A 23,477-nucleotide genomic window follows, 5' to 3' on the forward strand; every position below is an offset into this window, starting at 1 on the left:
AAATGCTTTTCTCTTACTTGAGATTAAGAGAATGGTGATGACCTTTAACCAGCAAGCAGCCTTTAGGCACTTGTTTAACAAAGCACATCCTGCACAGCCCAAAATCCATTAAACCTTGAGTCACCACAGCACATGTCTCTTGCAAGGACAAGGTTGGGGGTAGGGTCACAGATTAACAGCATCTCAAATACAGAACAAAATGAAGTCTCTTATGTCTACTTCCTTCTATATAGACACAGTAACAGGCTGATCTCTCTTTCTTTTCCCCACATTACAGATACAGAACTAAAATTAACCTAGACTAAAAGGTCTTATCACGTCACAGAAAGTAACTGTGCAAACTTCCTGAGTTTTCATGGACAGTACTTGAGGGTCATTCGTGGAATATTCAACACTTACACTGCAAACCTGTGTCAAGCTGAAAAGCATGAATGATTTTCAATAGCTCTTCAACAAGTTGACTAAATCTTGTACTTTCTTGTAGGCTTCTGAAATTAAATTGTTTGAGAAACACACTCAGCAAGTGATTATCAACCTTTTAAAGACACTAAAATAAGAAAAGGCATGTAAACAAAAATAAGATGCAGCAACAGTAGAAAACCTCTATAATCAATACATCACTGACATCTGTATAAACTGTGTGACAGTGATTTAGTAACTTTTTGTCATTCATTTAAGCCTACCAAATGCCTAAAATTATGTGATATAATACTGTTCTAAATCCACAGGAGATATAATCCATTGCATAGAAAACTAGAGTACCTTTTTTTTTTTTTTAAATTTAGAGACAGGGTCTTGCTCTATTGCCCAGGCTAGCATGCAATGCCACAGTCATAGCTCACTGCAGCCTCAAACTTCTGTACTCAAGCTATCCTCCCACTACAGCCTCCCAAGTAGCTAGGACTATGGGCATATGCCACCATGTATGTTTATTTACTTATTTTTGTTGGTAGTGATGGGGTCTCACTATGTTGCCCAGGCTGATCTCAAACTCCTGGCCTCAAGCAATCATCCCACCTCAGCCTCCTAGAGTGCTAGGGTTATAGGCATAAGCAATTACATCCTGCTGAGCTTATTGTTCTTAACATCTGAACCCTGCCCAATCCCTCACTGTTAGTTCTGCTTCTCAAGGATTTCTGTCAAATTATGATTACATTTCTTTGAAAACACATAGATAACAATGTCCAAAGGGAGATCTGGGTTTAGTAAAGTGGAATTAAAACACAATTCATTCATTCCTTTAAGCATCTGAGTGCCTACTATGCACCAAATTACGAAAAACAGTGTTGAGACAGACAAAATTACTACTCTCATAGAATTTACATTGTAGCAGAAGAGATACACAATATAAAAATACATTGTGTTTGTGTAAATAATTAGATAGAAATAAACACACACCTGTAACCCCATCACTTTGGGAGGCCAAGGTGGGCAGATAACCTGAGCTCTGAAGTTACCAGCCTGGGCAACATGGTAATACCTCATGTCTACAAAAAATACAAAAATTGGCCTGACATGGTAGCATGCGCCTGTAGTCCCAGCTACTTGGGAGGCTAAGGCAGGAGGAGGCTTGAGGCGGAGGCTGCAGTGAATCAAGATCATGCCCCTACACTCCAGCCTCAGTGACAGAGCAAGACCCTGTCTTAAAAAAAAAAAAAAAAAGGCCTGGGTGTGGTGGCTCACGCCTATAATCTCAACACTCTGGGAGGCCGAGGCGGGCAGATCACAAGGTGAGCAGATCGAGAACATCCTGGCTAACATGGTGAAACCTCGTCTCTACTAAAAATACAAAAAATTAGCCGGGCGTGATGGCGGGTGCCTGTAATCCTAGCTTCTCAGGAGGCTGAGGCAGAATGGCGTGAACCCAGGAGGCACAGCTTGCAGTGAGCCGAGATCGTGCCACTGCACTGTAGCCTGGGAAATAGAGCGAGACTCCGTCTCAAAAAAAAAAAAAAAAAAAAAAGAAAGAAAAGGAAGCACAATGAAAAAATAAAAACAAGATTAGCAGACAATGGGGGCACAGCCATACAGCCCTACTTTACGTAAGTGTGCAAGTTTTTACAGTATTTAGAAGCATTAGAGAAAGGCAGTAAGTTTCTAATACTTGTATAAGACAGATGTCCCATAAAACTTTCAGGAAAATAACTTTGGAAATAATTTACTGTCTGCTAAAAATTCTTTTATAAATTTTTCTACTGATGAATGGTTTTATAGGAACACTAGCTATGTTATTAAATAATTTCTACTTTTTCCTACTGTTGTTGCTTCCAACCTAGCATCATTACCAAATTATATACCTTTTGGTTATATCATTCTTACACAAAGGACACTGTGAAGGCCCTTTCTTCTGGTTGAGAAGTTTCAGCATGCAAAATCTATAAATTATAAAGAAAGAAAGAACAATTTAAGTTACTTCCTTTTGTAGAGAGAGTACTCAAAAGGCAAATAGCCACGAAAAGATAATCTCACAAGTGCCCTTAAGAGCCATTTAAAAAGTAATGGCAGGTGAATTACAAGCTATAGTTTCCTAATTGTTTTTAGATGCCGCATAAGCAAAAACCTAAACTACATAAGCAATGATCTATGAAAACTGAATTTATATGCATATGGCTTACTGTTATGATCACATGAAACTTAATATGGCATATTTAATGATATATTCATTATTTCATGTTGCATAATCAAATATAAATGGTAAGTAGTTCATGTAAGATGCTTATAATTAGTTTAAAATCTCAACACCTCACCACAAAGCTACAGTAATCAAGACAGTGTGGTAATAGCATAAGAATAGACACATACATAAATAAAATAGAATTGACAGTACAGAAATAAACTCATACATACATCTGTGATCAAGTAATTTTCAACAATAATAAATATCAGACGATTTTTATATTCTTAGTTTTTTTTTTGAGACAGGGTCTCGCTCTATCACCCAGGCTGAAGGGTAGTGACACAATCTCGGCTCACTGCAGGCTCAAGCAATTCTCGTACCTCAGCCTCCTGAGTAGCTGGGATTACAGACATGTACCACCACAGCAAGCTAATTTTTTGTATTTTTAGTTATACCATGTTGGCCGGGCTAGTCTTGAACTCCTGGCCTCAAATTGATCCACCTGCCTTGGCCTCCCAGAGTGCTGGGATTACAGGCATGAACCACCGTGCCCAGGCCATAGATGATTCAATGGGAAAATAATCATCTACATGTAAAAGAATGAAGTTATACTCCTGGACGGGCACAATGGCTCACACCTGTAATCCCAGCACTTTGGAAGACTGAAGCGGGCAGATCACCTGAGGTCAGGAGTTCGAGATCAGCCTGGGCAACACAGTGAAACACCCTTTCTACTAAAAATACAAAATTAGCTGGGCGTGGTGGCACATACCTGTAATCCCAGCTACTCGGGAGGCTGAGGCAGGAGAATCGCTTGAACCTGGGAGGCGGAGGATGCAGTGAGCCAAAATCGTGCCATTGCACTCCAGCCTGGGCAACGAGAGTAAATCTCTGTCACACACACACACACACACACACAAAAGAATGAAGTTATACTCCTATCTCACACCAAATAACAAAAGTTAACTCAAAGTGGATCATAGACCAGAAGTAGAGAGAGTAATGGTGATGATAATTAAAAGCAGCGATTCACTCATACAACCAATATTTGCTATGTCTAGTACTATTATAGATGGAGGGGATTCAATAGAAAAGCAAAATAAGATCCTGCAAAATAAAACATAAAGGACATAATATACTGGTGAAGGGGGTGACTACGTAGGGAGTAAATAGCAGACACTGACAATGAAGAGACCCAGGAAAGAAAAGATTAAGGGGCTAAAAAAAAAGTCACTGGGGCCGTGCACAGTGGTCCACACCTGTAATCCCAGCACTTTAGGAGGTGGGGGAATCACTTGAGGCCAGGAGTTTAAGGCCAGCCTGGCCAACGTGGTGAAACCCTGTCTCTATTAAATATACAAAAATTAGCTGGCTGTGGTGGTGGTACACCTATAGTCCTAGCTCCCTGGGAGGCTGAGGCATGAGAATCATTTGAACCTGGGAGGTGGGAGTTACAGTGAGCCAATATTGCACCACTGCACCCCAACCTGGGCGACAGAGTGAGACTCTGCCTCAAAAAAAAAAAAAAAAAAAAAAAAAAAAGGCATTGGGAATTGTGAGAGAAGACACTTAGAGAATATTTTTTACTAGCCAGGTAATTTAACATTTATTACCCTCTCTTGGCCAGGTGCAGTGGCTCATGTCTGCAATCCCAGGAGGCCAAGGAAGGCAGATCACTTGAGGCCAAGAGTTTGAGACCAGCCTGGCCAACGTGGTAAAACCCCATCTCTACTAAAAATACAAAAAAATTAGCCAGGCATGGTGAGCACACGCCTGAATCCCAGCTACTTGGGAGGCTGAGGCATGAGAATCACTGAAACCCAGGAAGGCAGAGGTTGCAGTGAGCTGGGAGAGTGCCACTGTACTCCACCCTGGGCAACAGAGGAAGACTCTGTCTCAAAAAAAAAAAAAAAAAAAGAAAAAAAAAAGAAGGCCAGGCATGGTGGCTCACCCCTGAAATCCCAACACGTTGGGAGAGACCAGCCTGACCAACACGGAGAAACCCCGTCTCTACTAAAAATACAAAAATTAGCAGGGCATGGTGGCATGTGCCTATAATCCTGGCTACTCTGGAGGTTGAGGCAAGAGAATCTCTTGAACCCGGGAGGCAGAGATTGCGGTAAGCTGAGATCACACCACTGCACTCCAGCCTGCACTCCAGCCTGGGCAAAAAGAGCGAAACTCCATCTCAAAAACAAACAAACAAACAAACAAAAAAACCCAACTCTCTTTCTTTCTTTCTGTCTTTCTATAGTCTTGAACTCCTGACCTCAAGTGATCCGCCTGCTTTAGCCTCCCAAAGTGCTGGGATTACAGGTGTGAGCCATTGCGCCGGGCTACATTTTATTTTTATACAGATGTGGTTTCGCTATATTGCCCAGTCTGGTCTCAAATTCCTAGCCTCAAGTGATCCTCCCGCCTTGGCATCCCAAAGTGCTGGGATTACAGGCATGAGCCATCACGCCTGGCCTTATCTTCATTTTTATAGAGTAGAGGCTTGTCCCAGAACACACAGTAATTAAGCAGTGAAGGTTATATTGGATCCAGAATTGGATTGTAGCAAAGCCCACAATCTTCCTTTTTTCTTTTTTGACAGGGAAACTGAGTCTGGGGAGAGGCACCCACAATCTTCCTACCAGAGAAAGTGAATATAGTAGGTAAGGTCAAGGAGACTCGGGTCATTCTTTGCTGATATAGATGCTTCAAGTACCACATTGCACTCAACAAAACAATGACTCTATAGTTTGGAAGATCAGGCTGTCAAAAAGCTACCTCCACTGTACTTTTAAAACTCAGAATAGAGGCTCCCGCTCCTTCAGAATCTACAAATACTACATATACTCTAGTATAATGGATCACGGAGGCATCGAGCATTACTCCAGCAAATAGTACAATTTAATAATTCAGAGCAGGGGAAGAGAGGAAATTCCCTTACGATTGTACTGCAGAATATAGTACAGTAGAGTAACAAGCTAAGCTGTCTTGTGCTGTAGTCTACACAATAATATAACTAATGCAGCGGAACCAGGTATGCAGAAATCAGCCAAGATAGGGATTCGAATCTTTCTTTGTGCTAGAAAAAGAACACGTGTATAAAGGTTGTTAACTAAACTCAAAAGAAAATGAACTTGTATATGACTTGAAAAGACTGAGCGAACTAAAATACTGGCTAGGCATGACTCACACCTGTAATCCTAGCACTTGGGGATGCCGAGGTGGACAGATAGGTTAAGCCCAAAGTTCAAGACCAGCCTGGGCAACATGGCGAAACCTCGTCTGTACAGAAAACACAACATTTAGCTTGACATGGTGGTGTGCACTTATAGTCCCAGCTACTTGGGAGGCTGAGGTGATAAGATCACTTGAGCCTGGGAGGTCAAGGCTACAGTAAGCCTCATGATCACACCACTGCACTCCAGCTTGGACAACAGAGTGAGACTTTGTCTCAAAAAAAAAAAAAAAAAAAGTAGCTGTTGAAAAATTTAAGTTCCATTTATGGCTCACTTTCTATCTCTTTGAACAAAGTGATTCTAGATCTTCAAAAAAGTATTACAGGCTGGGTGTGGTGGCTCATGCCTATAATCCCAGCATTTTTGGAGGTGGAGGTGGGCAGATCACTTGAGGTCAGTTCAAGACCAGCTTGGTCAACATGGTGAAACACAGTCTCTACTAAAAGTACAAGGCTGGGCGTGGTGGCTCATGTCTGTAATCCCAGCACTTTGGGAGGCTGAGGTGGTCAGGAGTTCGGGACCAGCCTGGTCAACATGGTGAAACCTTCTCCACTAAAAATACAAAAATTAGCTGTGCATGGTGGTTCACACCTGTAATCCCAGCTACTTGGGAGTCTGAGGCAGAAGAATCGCTTGAACCAGGGAGGCAGAGGCTGCAGTGAGCCGAGATTGTGCCACTGCACTCCAGCCTGGGCAACAGAACAAGACTCCATCTCAAAAAAAAAAAAAAAAAGAAAAAGAAAAAAAAAAGTATCACACATTGCATTTTTTGCTGGGAAAGTTCAAACTAACACATGAATGCCTTTTTTCTAGATTGGTATTATCTTTTTTTGTATGCTTCATAAAAGATTTTAGAACTGGCTGGACAAGATGGCTCATGCCTGTAATCCTGGCACTCTGGGAAGCCAAGGCGAGCAGATCACCTGAGGTCAGGAGTTCGGGACCAGCCTGGCCTACATAGTGAAACCCTGTCTCTACTAAAAATACAAAAATTAGCTGGGCATGGTGGGACATGCCTGTAGTCCCAGCTACTCAGCAGGCTGAGGCAGGAGACTCGCTTAAACCCAGGAGGTGGAGGCGGCAGTGAGCTGAGATCATGGCCACTGCACTCTAGTCTAGGCGACACAGTGAGACTCCATCTCCCAAACAAACAAACAAACAAACAAACAAAAAAATACAGCCAGGCGCAGTGGCTCACACTTGTAATCCCAGCACTTTAGTAGGCCGAGGCGGGCGGATCACAAGGTCAGGAGATCGAGACCATCCTGGCTAACACAGTGAAACTCTGTCTCTACCAAAAATACAAAAAAATTAGCCGGGCGTGGTGGTGGGCACCTACAGTCCCAGCTACTCGGGAGGCTGAGGAAGGAGAATGAAAAGAACCCGGGAGGCAGATCTTGCAGTGAGCCAAGACTGCACCACTGCACTCCAGCCTAGGCGACAGAGCGAGACTGTCTCAAAACAAAACAAAACAAAAACCAAAAAACAAACAAACAAAAAAAGATTTCAGAACTTTAGGCTTGCTTGGGTCAAAAAAGTTGTTTTATTTTTAGCAATTAGAGTTTATCCGTAGAAAATACAATTAATACAATCAAAGCATGGGGGTATCGCTCCCAGGCTCCCAGCTTTCTCATCATATAGATCAAAGTATTATTCAGATTATATTGATATTACAGAAGTAATATCATGAAAAAGTCGATCTAGCACATGGGCATTCTACTGGACATTTTTTTTTTTTTTGAGACTGAATCTTGCTCTGTTGCCCAGGCTAGAGTGCAGTGGCATGATCTCAACTCACTGAAGCCTCTGCCTCCCAGGTTCAAGCGATTCCTCTGCCTCAGCCTCCCAGGTAGCTGGGACGACAGGCATGCACCACCACGCCTGGCTAATTTATGTATTTTTAGCAGAGATGGGGTTACCATATTGGCCAGGCTGGTCTCAAATTCCTGACCTGTGATCCGCCTGCCTTGGCCTCCCAAAGTGCTGGGATTACAGGCATGAACTACCACGCCCGGCTTTGGACTTTTAATTCTAATATAACATTCAAAACACAATTTAAAATATGGCTGGCCCATGTCTGCAAGAAACTTAAAAAATCAGCTGGGCAGGCTGGGCGCGGTGGCTCAAGCCTGTAATCCTAGCACTTTGGGAGGCCGAGAAGGGCGGATCAGGAGGTCAAGAGATCGAGATCATCCTGGCTAACATGGTGAAACCCCGTCTCTACTAAAAAATACAAAAAAAAACTAGCTGGGCGAGGTGGCGGGCGCCTGTAGTCCCAGCTACTCGGGAGGCTGAGGCAGGAGAATGGCGTAAACCCGGGAGGCGGAGCTTACAGTGAGCTGAGGTCCGGCCACTGCACTCCAGCCTGGGCAACAGAGCGAGACTCCGTCTCAAAAAAAAAAAAAAAATATTAGCCGGGCAAATGCCATGTACCTGTAGTCCTAGCTACTTGGGGGGCTAAGATGAGAGGATTGCTTGAGCCCAGGAGTGCAAGGTAAAAGTGAACTATGATCACACCACTGAACTCTAGCCTGGGTGTCAGAGGGAGACACTGTCTTAAACAAACATATATATGTATCACACACATATATATAACATATTTCTATTATATATATGTATACACACATATATATCTGTATGACTGGTTCTTTACTGATTATCACAATCTTCATTATTAGGGGTTTCAAGCTTCTTACTCTTCTCCAGTTGCCAACTCTAATCCTCTCAATCTCAACAGTTGTCTTTACCTCCTATGTCACTAGGCTCAAAGCACCTCAGCATCTTCCTGTAGAATTACTCTCCTTTTCCTTCATTATTGTTTATGAGTAATAATTAACTCTTTCTTACATCCATTTTCTATTTCCAATCCCTTCTGTCTCCTCTTGGACCTTCTCTTTCTTGCAAACATCTTCCCCATCTTTGAGGGCTTCTTCCTTTTCTAACACAACTCCTATACACATATGCAAAGTTAGTTTCTTTTTCATGGATGTAATCTATTTTCTTTTTCTTTTTTTTGAGATGGAGTCTCACTCTGTTGTCAGGGTGGAGTGCAGTGGCATGATCTCGGCTCAGGGCAACCTCTGCCTCCCAGGTTCAAGTGATTCCCCTTCCTCAGCCTACCAAATAGCTGGGACTACAGGTGCGTGCACTATGCCAGGCTAGTTTTTTTTGTGTTTTAGTAGAGACAGGCTTTCACCATTTTGGCCAGGATGGTCTTGATTACCTGACCTTGTGATCCGCCCACCTCGACCTCCCAAAGTGCTGGGATTACAGGTGTGAGTCACCGCGCCCGGCCTCTATTTTCTTTTCTTTGTACATTTCTATAAGCCTATAATTTCCTTCTTCCACAAGTTCTCAAAGCAACTAATGTTCATAATTTAATCACTCTCTTTTTTTCTTAAGAGACAGGGTCGGCCGGGCGCGGTGGCTCAAGCCTGTAATCCCAGCACTTTGGGAGGCCGAGGCGGGCGGATCACAAGGTCAGGAGGTCGAGACCATCCTGGCTAACACAGTGAAACCCCGTCTCCACTTAAAAAATACAAAAAATTAGCCGGGCGAGATGGCGGGCGCCTGTAGTCCCAGCTACTCGGGAGGCTGAGGCAGGAGAACGGCGTGGACCCGGGAGGCGGAGCTTGCAGTGAGCTGAGATCCGGCCACTGCACTCCAGCCTGGGAGACGGAGCGAGACTCCGTCTCAAAAAAAAAAAAGAGACAGGGTCAGCCTGGCGCAGTGACTCATACTTGTAATCCCAACACTTTGGGAGGCCAAGGTGGCTGAGGTCAGGAGTAAGAGCAGCCTGGCCAACATGGTGAAACCCCATCTTGACTAAAAGTACAAAAATTAGCCAGGTGTGGTGGCAGACGCCTGTAATCCCAGCTACTTGAGAGGCTGAGGCAGGAGAACTGCTTGAACCCATGAGGCGGTGGTTGCAGTGAGCCGAGATGGTGCCACTGCACTCCAGCCAGGGCAATAGAGTGAAACACCGTCTCAAAAAAAAAAAAGAAAAAAAAGACAGGGTCTCACTCTTCATCTAGGCTGGAGTGTAGTGGTGTGATCATAGCTCACTATAGCTTCGAACTCCTGGCCTCGAGTAATCCTCCTGCCTTGGCCTCCTAGAGTGCTGGGGTTATAGGCAGGAGCTACCACACTGGACACTTAATCTTTTCTTAAGTCACTGTAATAATATAGTATGTTCAGCATTTGTTACTCAAGGTGACAGGAAAACATACAGTTCATTCCAGATTCTCATCCAGAGAAATTGAAAGCCCCAGCACTTACAAGGTTAATCTTTAGCTATCTATAGTAAATACGAGGACTTTTTTTTTTTTTTTGGAGTTTCCCTCTTGTCACCCAGGCTGGAATGCAGTGGCATGATCTCAGCTCACTGCAACATCCACCCTCAGGGTTCAAGAGATTCTCCTGCCTCAGCCTCATGAGTAGCTGCGATTACAGGCATGCGCCACCACGCCCAGCTACTTTTGTATTTTTAGTAAAGACGAGGTTTCACCAAGTTGACCAGGCTGGTCTCGAACTCCTGACCTCAGGTGATCCACCTGCCTCAGCCTCCAAAAGTGCTGGGATTACAGGCCTCAGCCATTGTGCCTGGCAAATAATAGGACTTTTTAACTTCATTTTTCCCCCAGGCTGGAGTACAGTGGCATGATCTGGGCTCACTGCAACCTCCATTTCCTGGGTTGAAGTGATTCTCCTGCCTCAGCCTCCCGAGTAGCTGGGACTACAGGTGCGCACAACCATGCCTGGCTAATTTTTTTTTTTTTTTTTGAGAGGGAGTCTCGCTCTGTCGCCTGGGCTGGAGTGCAGTGGCCAGATCTCAGCTCACTGCAAGCTCCGCCTCCCGGGTTCACGCCATTCTCCTGCCTCAGCCTCCCAAGTAGCTGGGACTACAGGTGCCCGCCACCTCGCCCAGGTAGTTTTTTGTATTTTTTTTTTTAGTAGAGACGGGGTTTCACCGGGTTAGCCAGGCTGGTGTCGAACTCCTGACTTCAAGTGATCTGTCCACCTCAACCCCCCGAAGTGCTGGGATTACAGGCTGGAGCCACCACACCTGGCCTTCTTTTTCACAAGTATTGACCTGTGAAGAAATGGGTCCTACACCATAGGCAGTTTGAGAAGTACTGCTGTAGAGGCCACAAAATTATTAAACTAAAAATTATTTGCTTTTTTTTTTTTTAGACGGAGTCTCATTCTGTTGCCCAGGCTGGAGTGCAGTGTGCATTGGTGCGATCTCAGCTCTCGGCTCACTGCAACCTCCGCGTCCCGGGTTCTAGCGATTCTCCTGCCTCAGCCTCCCAAGTAGCTAGGATTACAGGGCTGCACCACCATGCCCCGCTAATTTTTGTATTTGCAGTAGAGACAGGGTTTTACCATGTTGGTCAGGCTGGTCTTGAACTCCTGACCTCATACATAATCCGCCTGCCTCGGCCTCCCAGAGCGCTGGGATTACAGTTGTGAGCCACCGAACCAGGCTATACTAAAAATTCCTGAAGTAGAGAGATAAAGCTGTGTTGTCTTGGCACATGTCCAGGGACCAGGGGCTGCAGAATCAGATGGAAAATGCTGGGAACAGATTTAGGCCAGTGGCATGACATGGCACAGGGAAAAGACAGTGGAAATGAGCTTCTGAATTCTTACTGGGACAGAAGAATGGGAAGAAAAAGAGAATTCAGAGGAAGGCACTAGCCAGCTGGCAGACTTGTGTTCAGAGGGTCTCTCTCCAAAGGGAACAGGTTTCCTTCAGCTTCAGCCAGTCCTCATTATCCTTAGAGAAGCAGCTGTTCCCTTTTTTAGCTTATGGAAACATCCTAAGAATCTGATGGAAATTATGGACTATCTTCCCAGAAAAATGTATATGGGCATAGTTTTTAACACAATTTAAATATAATTCTAGGAAATTCATAAGGACTATTCATAAACCCCAAGTTAAGAACTCTGGAATTTAAAAATTCCTCAAAGGATACATAAGAGATTGATCATTGTGGTTGTCTGGGCAGGGAACAGGGAGGAAGGGATTGTAGAGTAAGAGGGAAATATACTTTGCATCATATACCTTTTTGTGCCAATAAACTTTTTACCAAGTACATAGTTTGTACCTGCTACCAGGTAATGTACCAGGTACATAAATACTTAAAAATAAATTAGTTGACATTTAAGGTAAGCTGTGAGCCATAGCTTAACATAAAGAAAAGGAGAAAGCCCACTTGTTCTACTAAATTACCTACTCTACTTTTTCTGAAATTCTTTTATTAAGAAACAAACATTTTCATTTCAAAGGGCAAGATAATCAAATACGTAAATATAACTTGAATCACCGCTACAAATGAATTTCAGCCTAAATAGAAACGAGTCTCAGGTCCTTTACTGTCTTCGCAAGGATTATGAAGCAGGCAAACACTGACCCTTAAAAGGGGGAATGCATAAGGATATGCAGAATGAACAGAAAGGAGAAACTGAGAAGGCTCAAACATAATTTGCTTATTTCTCAACTGCTTGCAGTTTGCTTTCACTGGTGGACACAAAAAATACAAAACACTGTTCAAAATGATATTACATCCTAATAGATAATATATGTCAGTCGGGTGTGGTGGTTCACGCCTGTAATCCCAGAGCTTTGGGAGGCCGAGGAGGGTGGATCATAAGGTCAGGAGTTCGAGACCAGTCTGGCCAATATGGTGAAACCCTGTCTCTACTAAAAGTACAAAAATTAGCCAAGCGTGGTGGCGGGCACCTGTAGTCCCAGCTACTCGGGAGGCTAAGGTAGAATTGCTTGAACTTGGGGGCTAGAGGTTGCAGTGAGCCAAGATCGTGCCACTGCACTCCAGCCTGGGTGACAGAGCGAGACTTTGTCTCAAAAAAAAAAAAAAAAGATAATATATGTCAAAACTTTACCAGGAACTATGATTACAACCAACTTTTGATGACTGTATACTGAGAAAGAATGAAATAGAATTGGATTTTTCGTTCTCACTTAATTGAAGAAACTAAAGCTTCTATAAAGTTCGGTGTTCTCTGGGTTATGAAGGACAAAAACAAAAGCTAATAATGGAGCCACATAACACATTCAAACTTACCTGCAAAATATGTGGTCACACTTTGTGGAGACAGGTTCCTTGATCAACTCCAGACTAGTAGGGAAGGGAGGAAAAAAAAAGAAAATAAATGAGACTCAATAATTTATTTAAAAATAAAGATATTTTTCATGAATAAGTTCAACTTTGAGCTGTTATTACTGAGTCAACATAAGGCTTCAAGTTCATTCAATATTTATTAAATGTCTGCTGTGCCAGGAACTAAGAATACAGCAGAGAATACGATCCTTACCTTCAGTGAGCTTTCAGACATCAAAACAGAATTATATTGATCCCTTCAATACTCTATACTACCATCAGCATTTAAAGGATTACGTGATAATAGTTGGTACAAATTCATTTTCAGTGATATATTTTTCTGCACTATCACTGTGGGTGCCCATCTCAAATCTTAACTCTAAGCTCCATAAAGACAAAATTTTCTGCTTATATTTCTTTTGAATTCCTTCCTAGCCCTTTTTCTTAATTTTACTGTAAATGCCTTTTTAACTTAATATGGAAAATTTCAAGTATTTCAAAATTTCAAGTAAATAAAATAATAAAATGGACTATATGGACCATCACCCTGTTTCAACAACCATCAACTCACGGCCAAGCTGTTTCATCCATATCCACCCCTACCCCAGATTATTTTAATTATTATTACTTTTAAGATGAGGTCTCACTCTATCACCTAGGCTGGAGTGCAGTGGTGCAAATATAACTTACTGCAGCCTTGAACTCCTGGGATCAAGCAATCCTGCCAGCACTGGGTTTACAGGCAAGAGCCAACACACCCAAATCCAAGTGTCTTCTTTGTTTTGAGAAGGAGTTTCGCTTTTGTAGCCCAGACTGGAATGCAATGGTGCGATCTTGGCTCATTGCAACCTCTGCCTCCCGGGTTCAAGTGATTCTCCTGCCTCAGCCTCCCAAGTAGTTGGAACTACAGGCATGCGCCACAACACCAAGCTAATTTTTTGTATTTTTAGTAGAGATGGGGTTTCACCATGTTGGCCAGGCTGGTCTCGAACTCCTGACCTCAGGTGATCCACCTGCCTTGGCCTCCTAAAGGTGCTGGGATTACAGGTGTGAGCCACCATGCCCAGTCCCGAGTGTCTTCTAATCTATAGGTGTCCCATACTTTTCCTCCCTTAACATTTATTTTTAAAATTAGGTCATTTGACCTGTGGAGTTTATCACATTCTGGATTTTGCTGATTGTATAACTCCATGGTGAGGTTTAACTTGTACCTCTAGCCTTATTTCCTGTAAACTAGACTTACACGCTTAATCAAATTCAGGTTCAACCTTTTGGCAAGAAGACTTTACAGATGGTACTGTGTACTCTTATTAGATCACTTCAGAAGAGGCATGGTGTTTGGTTTGTGATTACTTTGTAAAAACAGTGTAACAAGTACTCACCAAAGGAAATTTAGAAAATAATAAACTTAAGGCCAGGCATGGTACCTCATGCCTGTAATCCTAGCACTTTGGGAGGCTGAGGTGGGTGGATTACCTGAGCTCAAGAGTTCCAGATCATCCTGGGCAACATGGTGCAACCCCGTCTACACTAAAAATACAAAAATTAGTCAGGCATGGTGGGGCATGCCTGTGGTCCCAGCTACTTTGGAGGCTAAGGTAGAAGGATCACTTGAATCCCGGAGGTGGAGGTTGCAGAGTGAGCCAATATTGTGCCACTGCACTCCAGCCTAGGTGACAGAGGAAGACTATCTCAAAAAAAAAAAAAAAAAAAAAAAAAAAGAAAATAAAGCCAGATGCAGGGGCTCATGCTTGTAATCCCAGCACTTTGGGAGGCCGAGGAGGGCAGATCACAAGGTCAGGATTTCGAGACCAGCCTGGTCAACACAGTGAAACCCTGTCTCTACTAAAAATACAAAAACTAACTGGGCAGGGTGGCAGGCGCCTGTAATCCTAGCTACTTGGGATGCTGAGGCAGGAGAATCGCTTGAACCCGGGAGGTGCAGGTTACAGTGAGCCAAGATCGTACCACTGCACTCCAGCCTGGACAACAGAGCTAGACTCTGTCTCAAAATAATAATAAAATAATAATAGTAAGCTTAAAAAATTAAAACTTTAGAAAGTACATCACTCAAGTTCCCATCCCTACCTGTCTATCCACAAAACCAAGGCCTTCCTGAGATTAACGCATTTATCATACTAATACAACAAGTGTTTATTAAGTATCTACTACTATACTCAAGTACTATTTTAGGAGACAGAAATACAGCAGTTTACAGAATAAAGCCTGCTCTCATAGAGCTCACATTCTAGTGCGATAGACAGTTGATGCAGAATTAAAGCATACATGGGAATAAGTATATTAAAGAGAAAAATTAAGCAGGGTAAGGGGAAATGGGTAGTTCAATATGTATGTGGGGGTGAGATGTACATGGAGGGAGTCAGGAAAGGTGTCACTGAGGTGAGACTAGAGGACAGCTTAATAACGTAAAGAAACACACTATGCAACAATTAGGGGAAGAGCATTCCAGGAAAGAGGGAGCAGAGAAGGCAAACCCTGAGCAGGACCATGCCTATGTATGCAGGACATCAGATAGGTCAAGGTGCTAAAATATAATAATCCAGCGGGATATTGTAGGGAAAGACCATCAGAGAGGTAGTTGGTAACTTCTGGTAGGAACCTGCAGGCTATTTTAAATCTTCAGCTTTATTCTGGTCTTTTTCTTTTTTTTTTTTCTGACAGAGTCTCATTCTGTCTCCCAGGCTGGAGTGCAGTGACTCGATCTCGGCTCTCTGTGACCTCCATCTCATGGGTTCAAATGATTCTCCTGCCTCAGCCTCCTGAGTAGCTGGGACTGCAGGCATGCACCACCATGCCTTGGCCTCCCAAAGTACTGGGATTACAGGAGTGAGCCACCATGCCCGGCCATTTTTAAAATCTTTAATGGTACGGGAGGCTGAGGCAGGAGAATGGCGTGAACCCGGGAGGCGGAGTTTGCAGTGAGTGGAGATCACGCCACTGCACTCCAGCCTGGGTGACAGAGCGAGACTCTGTCTCAAAAAAAAAAAAAAAAAGTTAATGTTCATTAATTTTTGTAGAGACGGGATCTCACCGTGTTGCCCATGCTGGTCTTGAATGCCTGGCCTCAAGCAATCTTCCTGCTTCGGCTTCCCAAAGTGCTGGGATTACAGGTGTGATCTACTGTACCTGGTCTTTAGCTTTCTTCTGAATATGAATCTTTTTTTTTGGGTGCGGGGGGAGATGGAGTCTCACTCTCTCTACGGCTCAGGCTGGAGTGCAGTGGTGCGGTCTTGGCTCACTGCAACCTCTGCCTTTCCGATTGAAGTGATTCTTGTGCCTCAGCCTTCCAAGTAGCTGGGACTACAGGCGCGTGCTGCTACACTCGGCTAATTTTTTTGTATTTTTGGTAGGGAAAGGGTTTCACCATGTTGCCTAGGCTGGTCTTGAAGTCCTGACCTCAAGTGATCCACCTGCCTCGGCTGGGATTACAGGCATGAGCCACTATACTTAGCCCTAAATGTGAACTTTTGAAACGAACTTCTTGGGTAAAGTCCAGGCAGGACATCAAAGAACAAGTAACCTGGTAGTGTGACAAGAATGTGGTTATTTTCATTAAATATTTAACATTTTAGAAAAGGATCACAAGGGCCAGGTGCGGTGGCTCACGCTGTAATCCCAGTACTTTGGGAGGCCGAGGCGGGTCAGCCTGAGCGACAGAGACTCCATCTCAAAAACATTAAAAAAAAAGAAAAGGATCACAAGAAGAGCTCGGGGACAGTAATCTTATTGTAAAGGGTTTGGTAATACAACTCTTGTAATCATGGGATTTCCGATGCAGCAAAGGCAGTGAAAACAAAAACACTGAACTAAGTCAGAAGGCTGGGTTTCTACTGCCAGTGGTGTATATAAGCAGAGCCATCTTGAGCTAACCACTCTACCTAAACCTCAGTTTCCTTCTCTGTCATTCACCCCGCCAGTCTCCGTGGGCTATTGCAAGAACAAAACTAAATGCTACTTGGGAAAATGCTTCAAAACCTGAGATGACTTGTACCAATGTTGGTATTATTACTGGGACCAAATGTGACTTTAAAAAGAAAAACAACCTTGACAAAGAAAACTGATTTGTTACTAAATCCCTATTTCTGAGATAAGCTACATTTCAAAGAAATTCTCCATAAAAGAAAAATTGGATTCAGTTATCATACCAGATGGCTTTCATTCTCACCACTGACTCAATTCTGAAATAATTATATTTCAGTATGGTAATTATAATCTAAACTATATAAACACACTGTAAACACAAACTTTGAACAGATGAAAACTCCAATATGTAAAAAGGTAATGAATGCTCAAGGAAGACTGTGAAAAGGGAATAGGAAAAAAATTAAAATGTTCCTCTTCTAGGTCCTGATGAGAGTAAATGTTTACTATAAAAATGATTCAAATATATATATATATATATATATATATATATATTTTTTTTTTTTTGAGACGGAGTCTCGCTCTGCCGCCCAGGCTGGAGTGCAGTGGCCGGATCTCAGCTCACTGCAAGCTCCGTCTCCCGGGTTCACGCCATTCTCCTGCCTCAGCCTCCTGAGTAGCTGGGACTACAGGCGCCCGCCACCTCGCCCGGCTAGTTTTTTGTATTTTTAGTAGAGACGGGGTTTCACCATGTGAGCCAGGATGGTCTCGATCTCCTGACCTCGTGATCCGCCCGTCTCGGCCTCCCAAAGTGCTGGGATTACAGGCTTGAGCCACCGCGCCGGCCACCAGGCAATATTTTAGGCCTACTGTACATCTGCAGTTTGAGCTTCCAATACGGATAAGTGAAAAAACAGCTAGGTTTAGGTTGAAAAACAACAACCCACTGGTGTACACATTTTAGCAAATTCTTCTGAAAGTCGAACATGTTATAGATAAAAAGTTACAGAGAACTACCAACTGTCAGAAATAGCTGCCAAACAGCAACTTAGAAGTCAGCAGAAGGAATTTTAGTTCAAGAAACCTAAAAGGCTGAAAATCTTACCTACCCTATAGCTACCACAAATAACACTGTTTCCAGTCATGATCAGGAATCATACATTAAGACATAACTGCAAATTGTGCTATACTGTACTGTATTTAAAGGAAGTGAAATATGATCCCCATCCTAGAACTTTCCATAAAAATGAGTCTAAAAAACCATTAAAAATTTATCTTAACCCAGGCCCAGTGGCTCACGCCTGTAATCCCAGCACTTTGGGAGGCTGAGGCCGGCGGATCACGAGGCCAGAAGTTCAAAACTAGCCTGACCAACATAGTGAAACCCTATGGCTACTAAAAATACAAAATTAGCCGGCCACGGTGGTGCATGCCTGTAATCCCAGGTACTCAGGAGGCTGAGGCAGAGGAAGCGCCTGAACCTGGGAGGCGGAGGTTGCAGTGAACCAAGATGGAGCCACTGCACTCCAGACTGGGTGACAGAGTGTGACTCCATCTCAAAAAAAAAGTCTGGGCGTGGTGGCTCACGCCTGTAATCCCAGCACTTTGGTAGGCCGAGGCAGGCAGATCACCTGAGGACAGGAGTTCCAGACCACCTCGACCAACATGGAGAAACCCTGTCTCTACTATAAAATACAAAATTAGCTGGCGTGATGGCACATGCCTGCAATCCCAGCTACTCCGGAGGCTGAGGCAGGAGAATCGCTTGAACCGGGGAGGTAGAGGTTGTGGTGAGCTGAGATCCCACCATTGCACTCCAGTCTGGGCAACAAGAGTGAAACTTCGTCTCAAAAAAAAAAAAAAAAATTAGGCCAGGGCGGTGGCTCATGCCTGTAATCCCACCACTTTGGGGGGCCAAGGCGGGCGGATCACGAGATCAGGAGATCGAGACCACCCTGGCTAACATCGTGAAACCCCGTATCCACTAAAAATACAAAAATTATCTGGGCGTGGTGGGGCCCACATGTAGTCGCAGCTACTTGGCAGGCTGAGGCAGGAGAATCGCTTGTACCTGGGAGGTGAAGGTTGCAGTGAGCCGAGATCACACCATTGCACACACTCCAGCCTGGGCAACAGAGTGAGACTCCATCTCAAAAAAAAAAAAAAAAAAAAAAAAAAAAACAACTAATCTAACAGGAAACAGGAAAAAAGCAATGAAAAGCTAGAAAACATACAATAGTTGACTGAAAATAAAAATTTAGCTTTTTCATTGTTATATCTTTAATTTTTATGTATCTGAGTTTTTAATTGATGGCTTAATTTGCCAGAATGAGAAAGAACATCCTATTTTTATGACTCTGTCCCATGGACATGTAAAGATAAATGGATCCAAATGCCACACTATTGAGGATTTTTTTGATCACTCTGATTGTCATGAGTAAGTTTTGTGCTTTTTCAAAAGCAGTTTTTTCCTACAATGTCATTTCCTGCTTCTCTGGCTCTGATTTTCAATAAATTGATAAATTGTAAATCTTATTTTCCTCTTATTTTTGTTTAGCTAAAATGTTGAAGGGCAAGGGAGAGGATGGTTATTTATAAATCTTGTTATCTCTCTGAAAATACAACTTGCATTTTCCTTAATCTGATTAACTTGACTTCAAATATGAAAAACAACTTTCGGCCGGGCGCGGTGGCTCAAGCCTGTAATCCCAGCACTTTGGGAGGCCGAGACGGGCGGATCAGGAGGTCAGGAGATCAAGACCATCCTGGCTAACACGGTGAAACCCCGTCTCTACTAAAAAAATACAAAAAACTAGACGGGCGAGGTGGCGGGCGTCTGTAGTCCCAGCTACTCGGGAGGCTGAGGCAGGAGAATGGCGTGAACCCGGGAGGCAGAGCTTGCAGTGAGCTGAGATCCGGCCACTGCACTCCAGCCCAGGCGACAGAGCGAGACTCCGTCTCAAAAAAAAAAAAAAAAAAAAAAAGAAAAGCAACTTTCATAAAGCACAAGGCCGGGCGCGGTGGCTCAAGCCTGTAATCCCAGCACTTTGGGAGGCCGAGACGGGCGGATCACGAGGTCAGGAGATCGAGACCATCCTGGCTAACACCGTGAAACCCCGTCTCTACTAAAAAATACAAAAAATTAGCCGGGCGTGGTGGCGGGCGCCTGTAGTCCCAGCTACTCAGGAGGATGAGGCAGGAGAATGGCGTGAACCCGGGAGGCGGAGCTTGCAATGAGCCGAGATCGCGCCACTGCACCCCAGCCTGGGGGACAGAACCAGGCTCCGCCGTCTCAAAAAAGAACAACAACAACAACAACAACAACAAAAATTCAGACCATGGCTGGGTGCAATGGCTCACGCCTGTAATCCCAACACTTTGAGAGGCCAAGGCCTCATTTGAGGTCAGGAGTTTGAGACCAGCATGGCCAACGTGGCAAAACCCTATCTCTACAAAAAAAAATACAAAAATTAGCTGGGCATGGTGGTGTGCACCTATAGTCTCTGCTACTCTGGAGGCTGAGGCAGGAGGATTGCTTGAGCCTGACAAGGTTGAGGCTGCAGTGAGCTGTGATAGCACCACTGCACTACAGCTTCTCGATACAAATCCTGTATAAAAAAACCTCTGCATTTCATTGTATGTAAATGAGTATGTAATTTCATTGTATGTACAGAGCCAGTTTCAGACAAAGGTTCTTCCATAATACCTATCCCCTTAAGGACACCAATCATCCATGATCTCTTTTTTTTTTTTGAGATGGAGTTTAGCTCTGTCACTGGAGTTCAGTGGTGTGATACTGGCTCACTGCAACATCTGCCTCCCGGTTCAAGTGATTCTCCTGCCTCAGCCTCCCAAGTAGCTGGAATTACAGGCCCGCACCGCTATGACCAGCTAATTTTTGTATTTTTAGTGGAGAGGGGGTTTCACCATGTTGGCTAGGATGGTGTCTATCTCCTGACCTTGTGATCCTCCCACCCTGGCCTCCCAAAGTGCTGGGATTACAAGCATTAAGCCACCGTCCCCGGCCTCATCCATGATTATATTTCGCCATTTCAAGTGATGGAACTGGTTTTAGAGCTGGAAGAAAAGCCGAAATGCCAGTTAATCTAAACTCGATTCCTGCCCAGTGCAGAACCAATCAAGAGAGAGAGTCCCTGTCTTTCCCAGACCACAGGCTTTGTGTTGAACAGGAGAGGAGTGGGAGAGGCAGAGTGGATGGAGAACAAGGAGTCATTTTCTATATTTTTAAAGTTCTTCAGTTAAGAAAATCAGCAATTACAATAACCTAATCTTACTAGACATGTGTTTTCCTCCCTACTATGTAAGGTCAATTCTGTTCATTTGCATAGGAGATAATCATACAGAAATCCCAAATTAATACCCTCTTGTGCTGACTTACCAGATTGGACACTCTAAGATTTTCTGCATAGCATTAATGACATTTTGTACTTCTTCAACGCGAAGAGCAGATAAATCCATTTCTTTCTGTTCCAATGAACTTTAACACATTAGAAAAAAATATATATATACATATATATAGCTTTAAAAAAGTTTTATAAAATGACAACTTCATTTTATCATTTTAAAATAAGGTAAATTTAAGATTTTGAAGGTTTTAGAATACAAACCATAGAGCTAATGACAAAATCCTTTATTTTTTTAAAGGTTCTAGAAGTGGCTCTTTGTAATTAAACAACATACATTCTGTAATTCTTCACATATCGTTGCCAAGCCCTTGAGTCTTTTCCTTTCTCCAAGAAAGAGAAAGCTACAGAGGAGTGACTGACCGGGTAAGTGGTGGTTGCCTTAGCTTTCTCCAATGTTTCTGGCTGCTTTCTTTTTCTTGCATAAAACCAAAATCAACGACAAAACCAACACCAATCAGCACCTCCCCGCCCCTAACCCTTCCCAGTGACCTGCTCTTATCTCAGGATCCTCCTCAAGCACATCCCTGCCGGCAGCATCTGTTGCTACTGACGCTCCTCTACTTCCCTCTTGCGCTTTCTCAATAGCGCAATTGGATCCAGTTCTTAAGTTCTCCCTCCCACAAAACCCTGTCTCCTCCCCTTCCCAGACGTATTCCTGGCATCTCTTCTTCCGCAAGGTCCCATCCACTCATACATACCAGCCGGTGTTTTTGTCTGTCTGTTTTTTTGAGACAGAGTCTCGCTCTGTCGCCCAGGCTGGAGGGCAATGGCGCGATCTCGGCTCACTGCAACCTCCGCCTCCCGGGTTCTAGCGATTCTCCTGCCTCAGCCTCCTGAGTAGCTGGAGCGCCACCACGCCCGGCTAATTTCTGTATTTTTAGGAGAGACGGAGTTTCACCATGTTGGTCAGGCTGGTCTGGAAGTCCTGACCTCGTGACCAGCAGATGTTTTTATAGACGTGGTGTCCCCCTCAAGGCATATTTCAGTTCCTATCACGATGATTCCCCTCGGACACACCGTGCCCCCTTCCTGATCCTCAGAGCTTCCCTCGCGACCTACAAACTGCCCCTTCCCCAGGCTTCACAACTCCTTACGCCTCTCAGCTTCCGCCACCGCCCCCCCCCCCCCCCCGCAAAGAATACCCACTCTCTCTCCCACGCCAGTCCCCCAAAGCATCACTTGGACCCGGGACTCTACTACCTTTACCCAGAGCAGAGGGTGCAGGCCTCCGGAGCCTAGGGGCCCAGTTATCTGAGAAACCCCACGGCCTGTTCCCCGTCCAGAAAGTCTCACCGAGCCCACGCCGCGCAGTCGCAGTTTTAATTTATCTGTAATTCCCGCGCTTTTCCGTTGCCACGGAAACCAGCTGGCTCCCGCTAAGCAACAGCCGCTCAGAATACGAAATCAAGGCACAATCAGAGGAAGGGCGGGACAGAAGGAGCCAAGTCTCTCTCGGGGCTCTGGATTGGCCACCCAGTCTGCCCCCCAGATAACGTAATACGAAAGAGACGGAAGAGGAAGAGTTCTACCCGAGTTTGCCCTAAAGTGCCGGCCCTCTGGCCTGTACGCTTCCAGTTGCGGCTTATTACGTCACAGTAATTGCTGTACGAGAGTCAGAATCGCTACCTAGTTTCCAAAGCAGTCGTAAAAAGAGGTCCCATTCCCCCAGTCTTTCCGCCCTAATGGAGGTCTCCAGTTTAGGTAAATATAAGGAATAAGGATTGTTGGGGGGGGGGGGACGGAAAGAACTATTTCCAGCATTCGCTGCGGAATGAAAGGTCGTTGTCACAGTGTTCTTTGAAGAGTGTAGTCTTATGGAGAGAAACATCCAATAGCGAAGCAGGCACAATTCTCACGGAAATCCAGCGGATAGATTGGAGACCTCCACGCGCTTATACACGTCAACAGTTATGGATTGGAATGTTATGTTTTCGTATCTTGAAAGCAAAAACTAGGCCTAAAAAAAGATACCTACAACTCTTAGGAAGACTACAATTCCCATCCAGCCCCACGAGTCTCGGGCAAATAGTCCTCTAAGGTCAGTGACCTGTGGCGACGCAGTGGCTGCCAAATTTGTCTGGGGAAGGGGAAATCCGCTCTGGCCCACGTCTGCGCACTGGTAGTTCCGCCCCTCGGCCCCAATGTTTGTTATTGTTGTTCGGCTTCAGGTTTCTTCTGCCCCGCCCCGTCGACGCAA

General features: G+C 44.3%; 1 protein-coding gene across 11 annotated transcripts in view; it reads right to left on the bottom strand.

The window, feature by feature from the left end:
• Window positions 1-23,477, bottom strand: part of BRCA1 (BRCA1 DNA repair associated) — a 107,673-nt gene that overhangs the window by 71,451 nt on the left and 12,745 nt on the right. For 2 of the 11 annotated variants that reach the window (XM_030923114.1, XM_030923110.1), the window contains exons 1-5: window positions 22,481-22,753; window positions 21,253-21,351; window positions 12,936-12,989; window positions 2,298-2,375; window positions 400-488 (exon numbers count right to left, since the gene is read on the bottom strand). In XM_030923114.1, the coding sequence (XP_030778974.1) occupies window positions 400-488; window positions 2,298-2,375; window positions 12,936-12,989; window positions 21,253-21,332 (301 nt within the window). In that variant the 5' untranslated portion in view covers window positions 21,333-21,351; window positions 22,481-22,753. Of the gene's footprint in view, window positions 1-399; window positions 489-2,297; window positions 2,376-12,935; window positions 12,990-21,252; window positions 21,352-21,978; window positions 22,022-22,480; window positions 22,755-23,477 lie in introns of those variants that run through there. The other 9 variants (XM_030923115.1, XM_030923111.1, XM_030923116.1 and 6 more) reach the window with 9 other exon arrangements.

This window comes from Rhinopithecus roxellana, chromosome 19 (genome assembly GCF_007565055.1).
Source record: "Rhinopithecus roxellana isolate Shanxi Qingling chromosome 19, ASM756505v1, whole genome shotgun sequence".
Lineage (NCBI taxonomy): Eukaryota > Metazoa > Chordata > Mammalia > Primates > Cercopithecidae > Rhinopithecus > Rhinopithecus roxellana.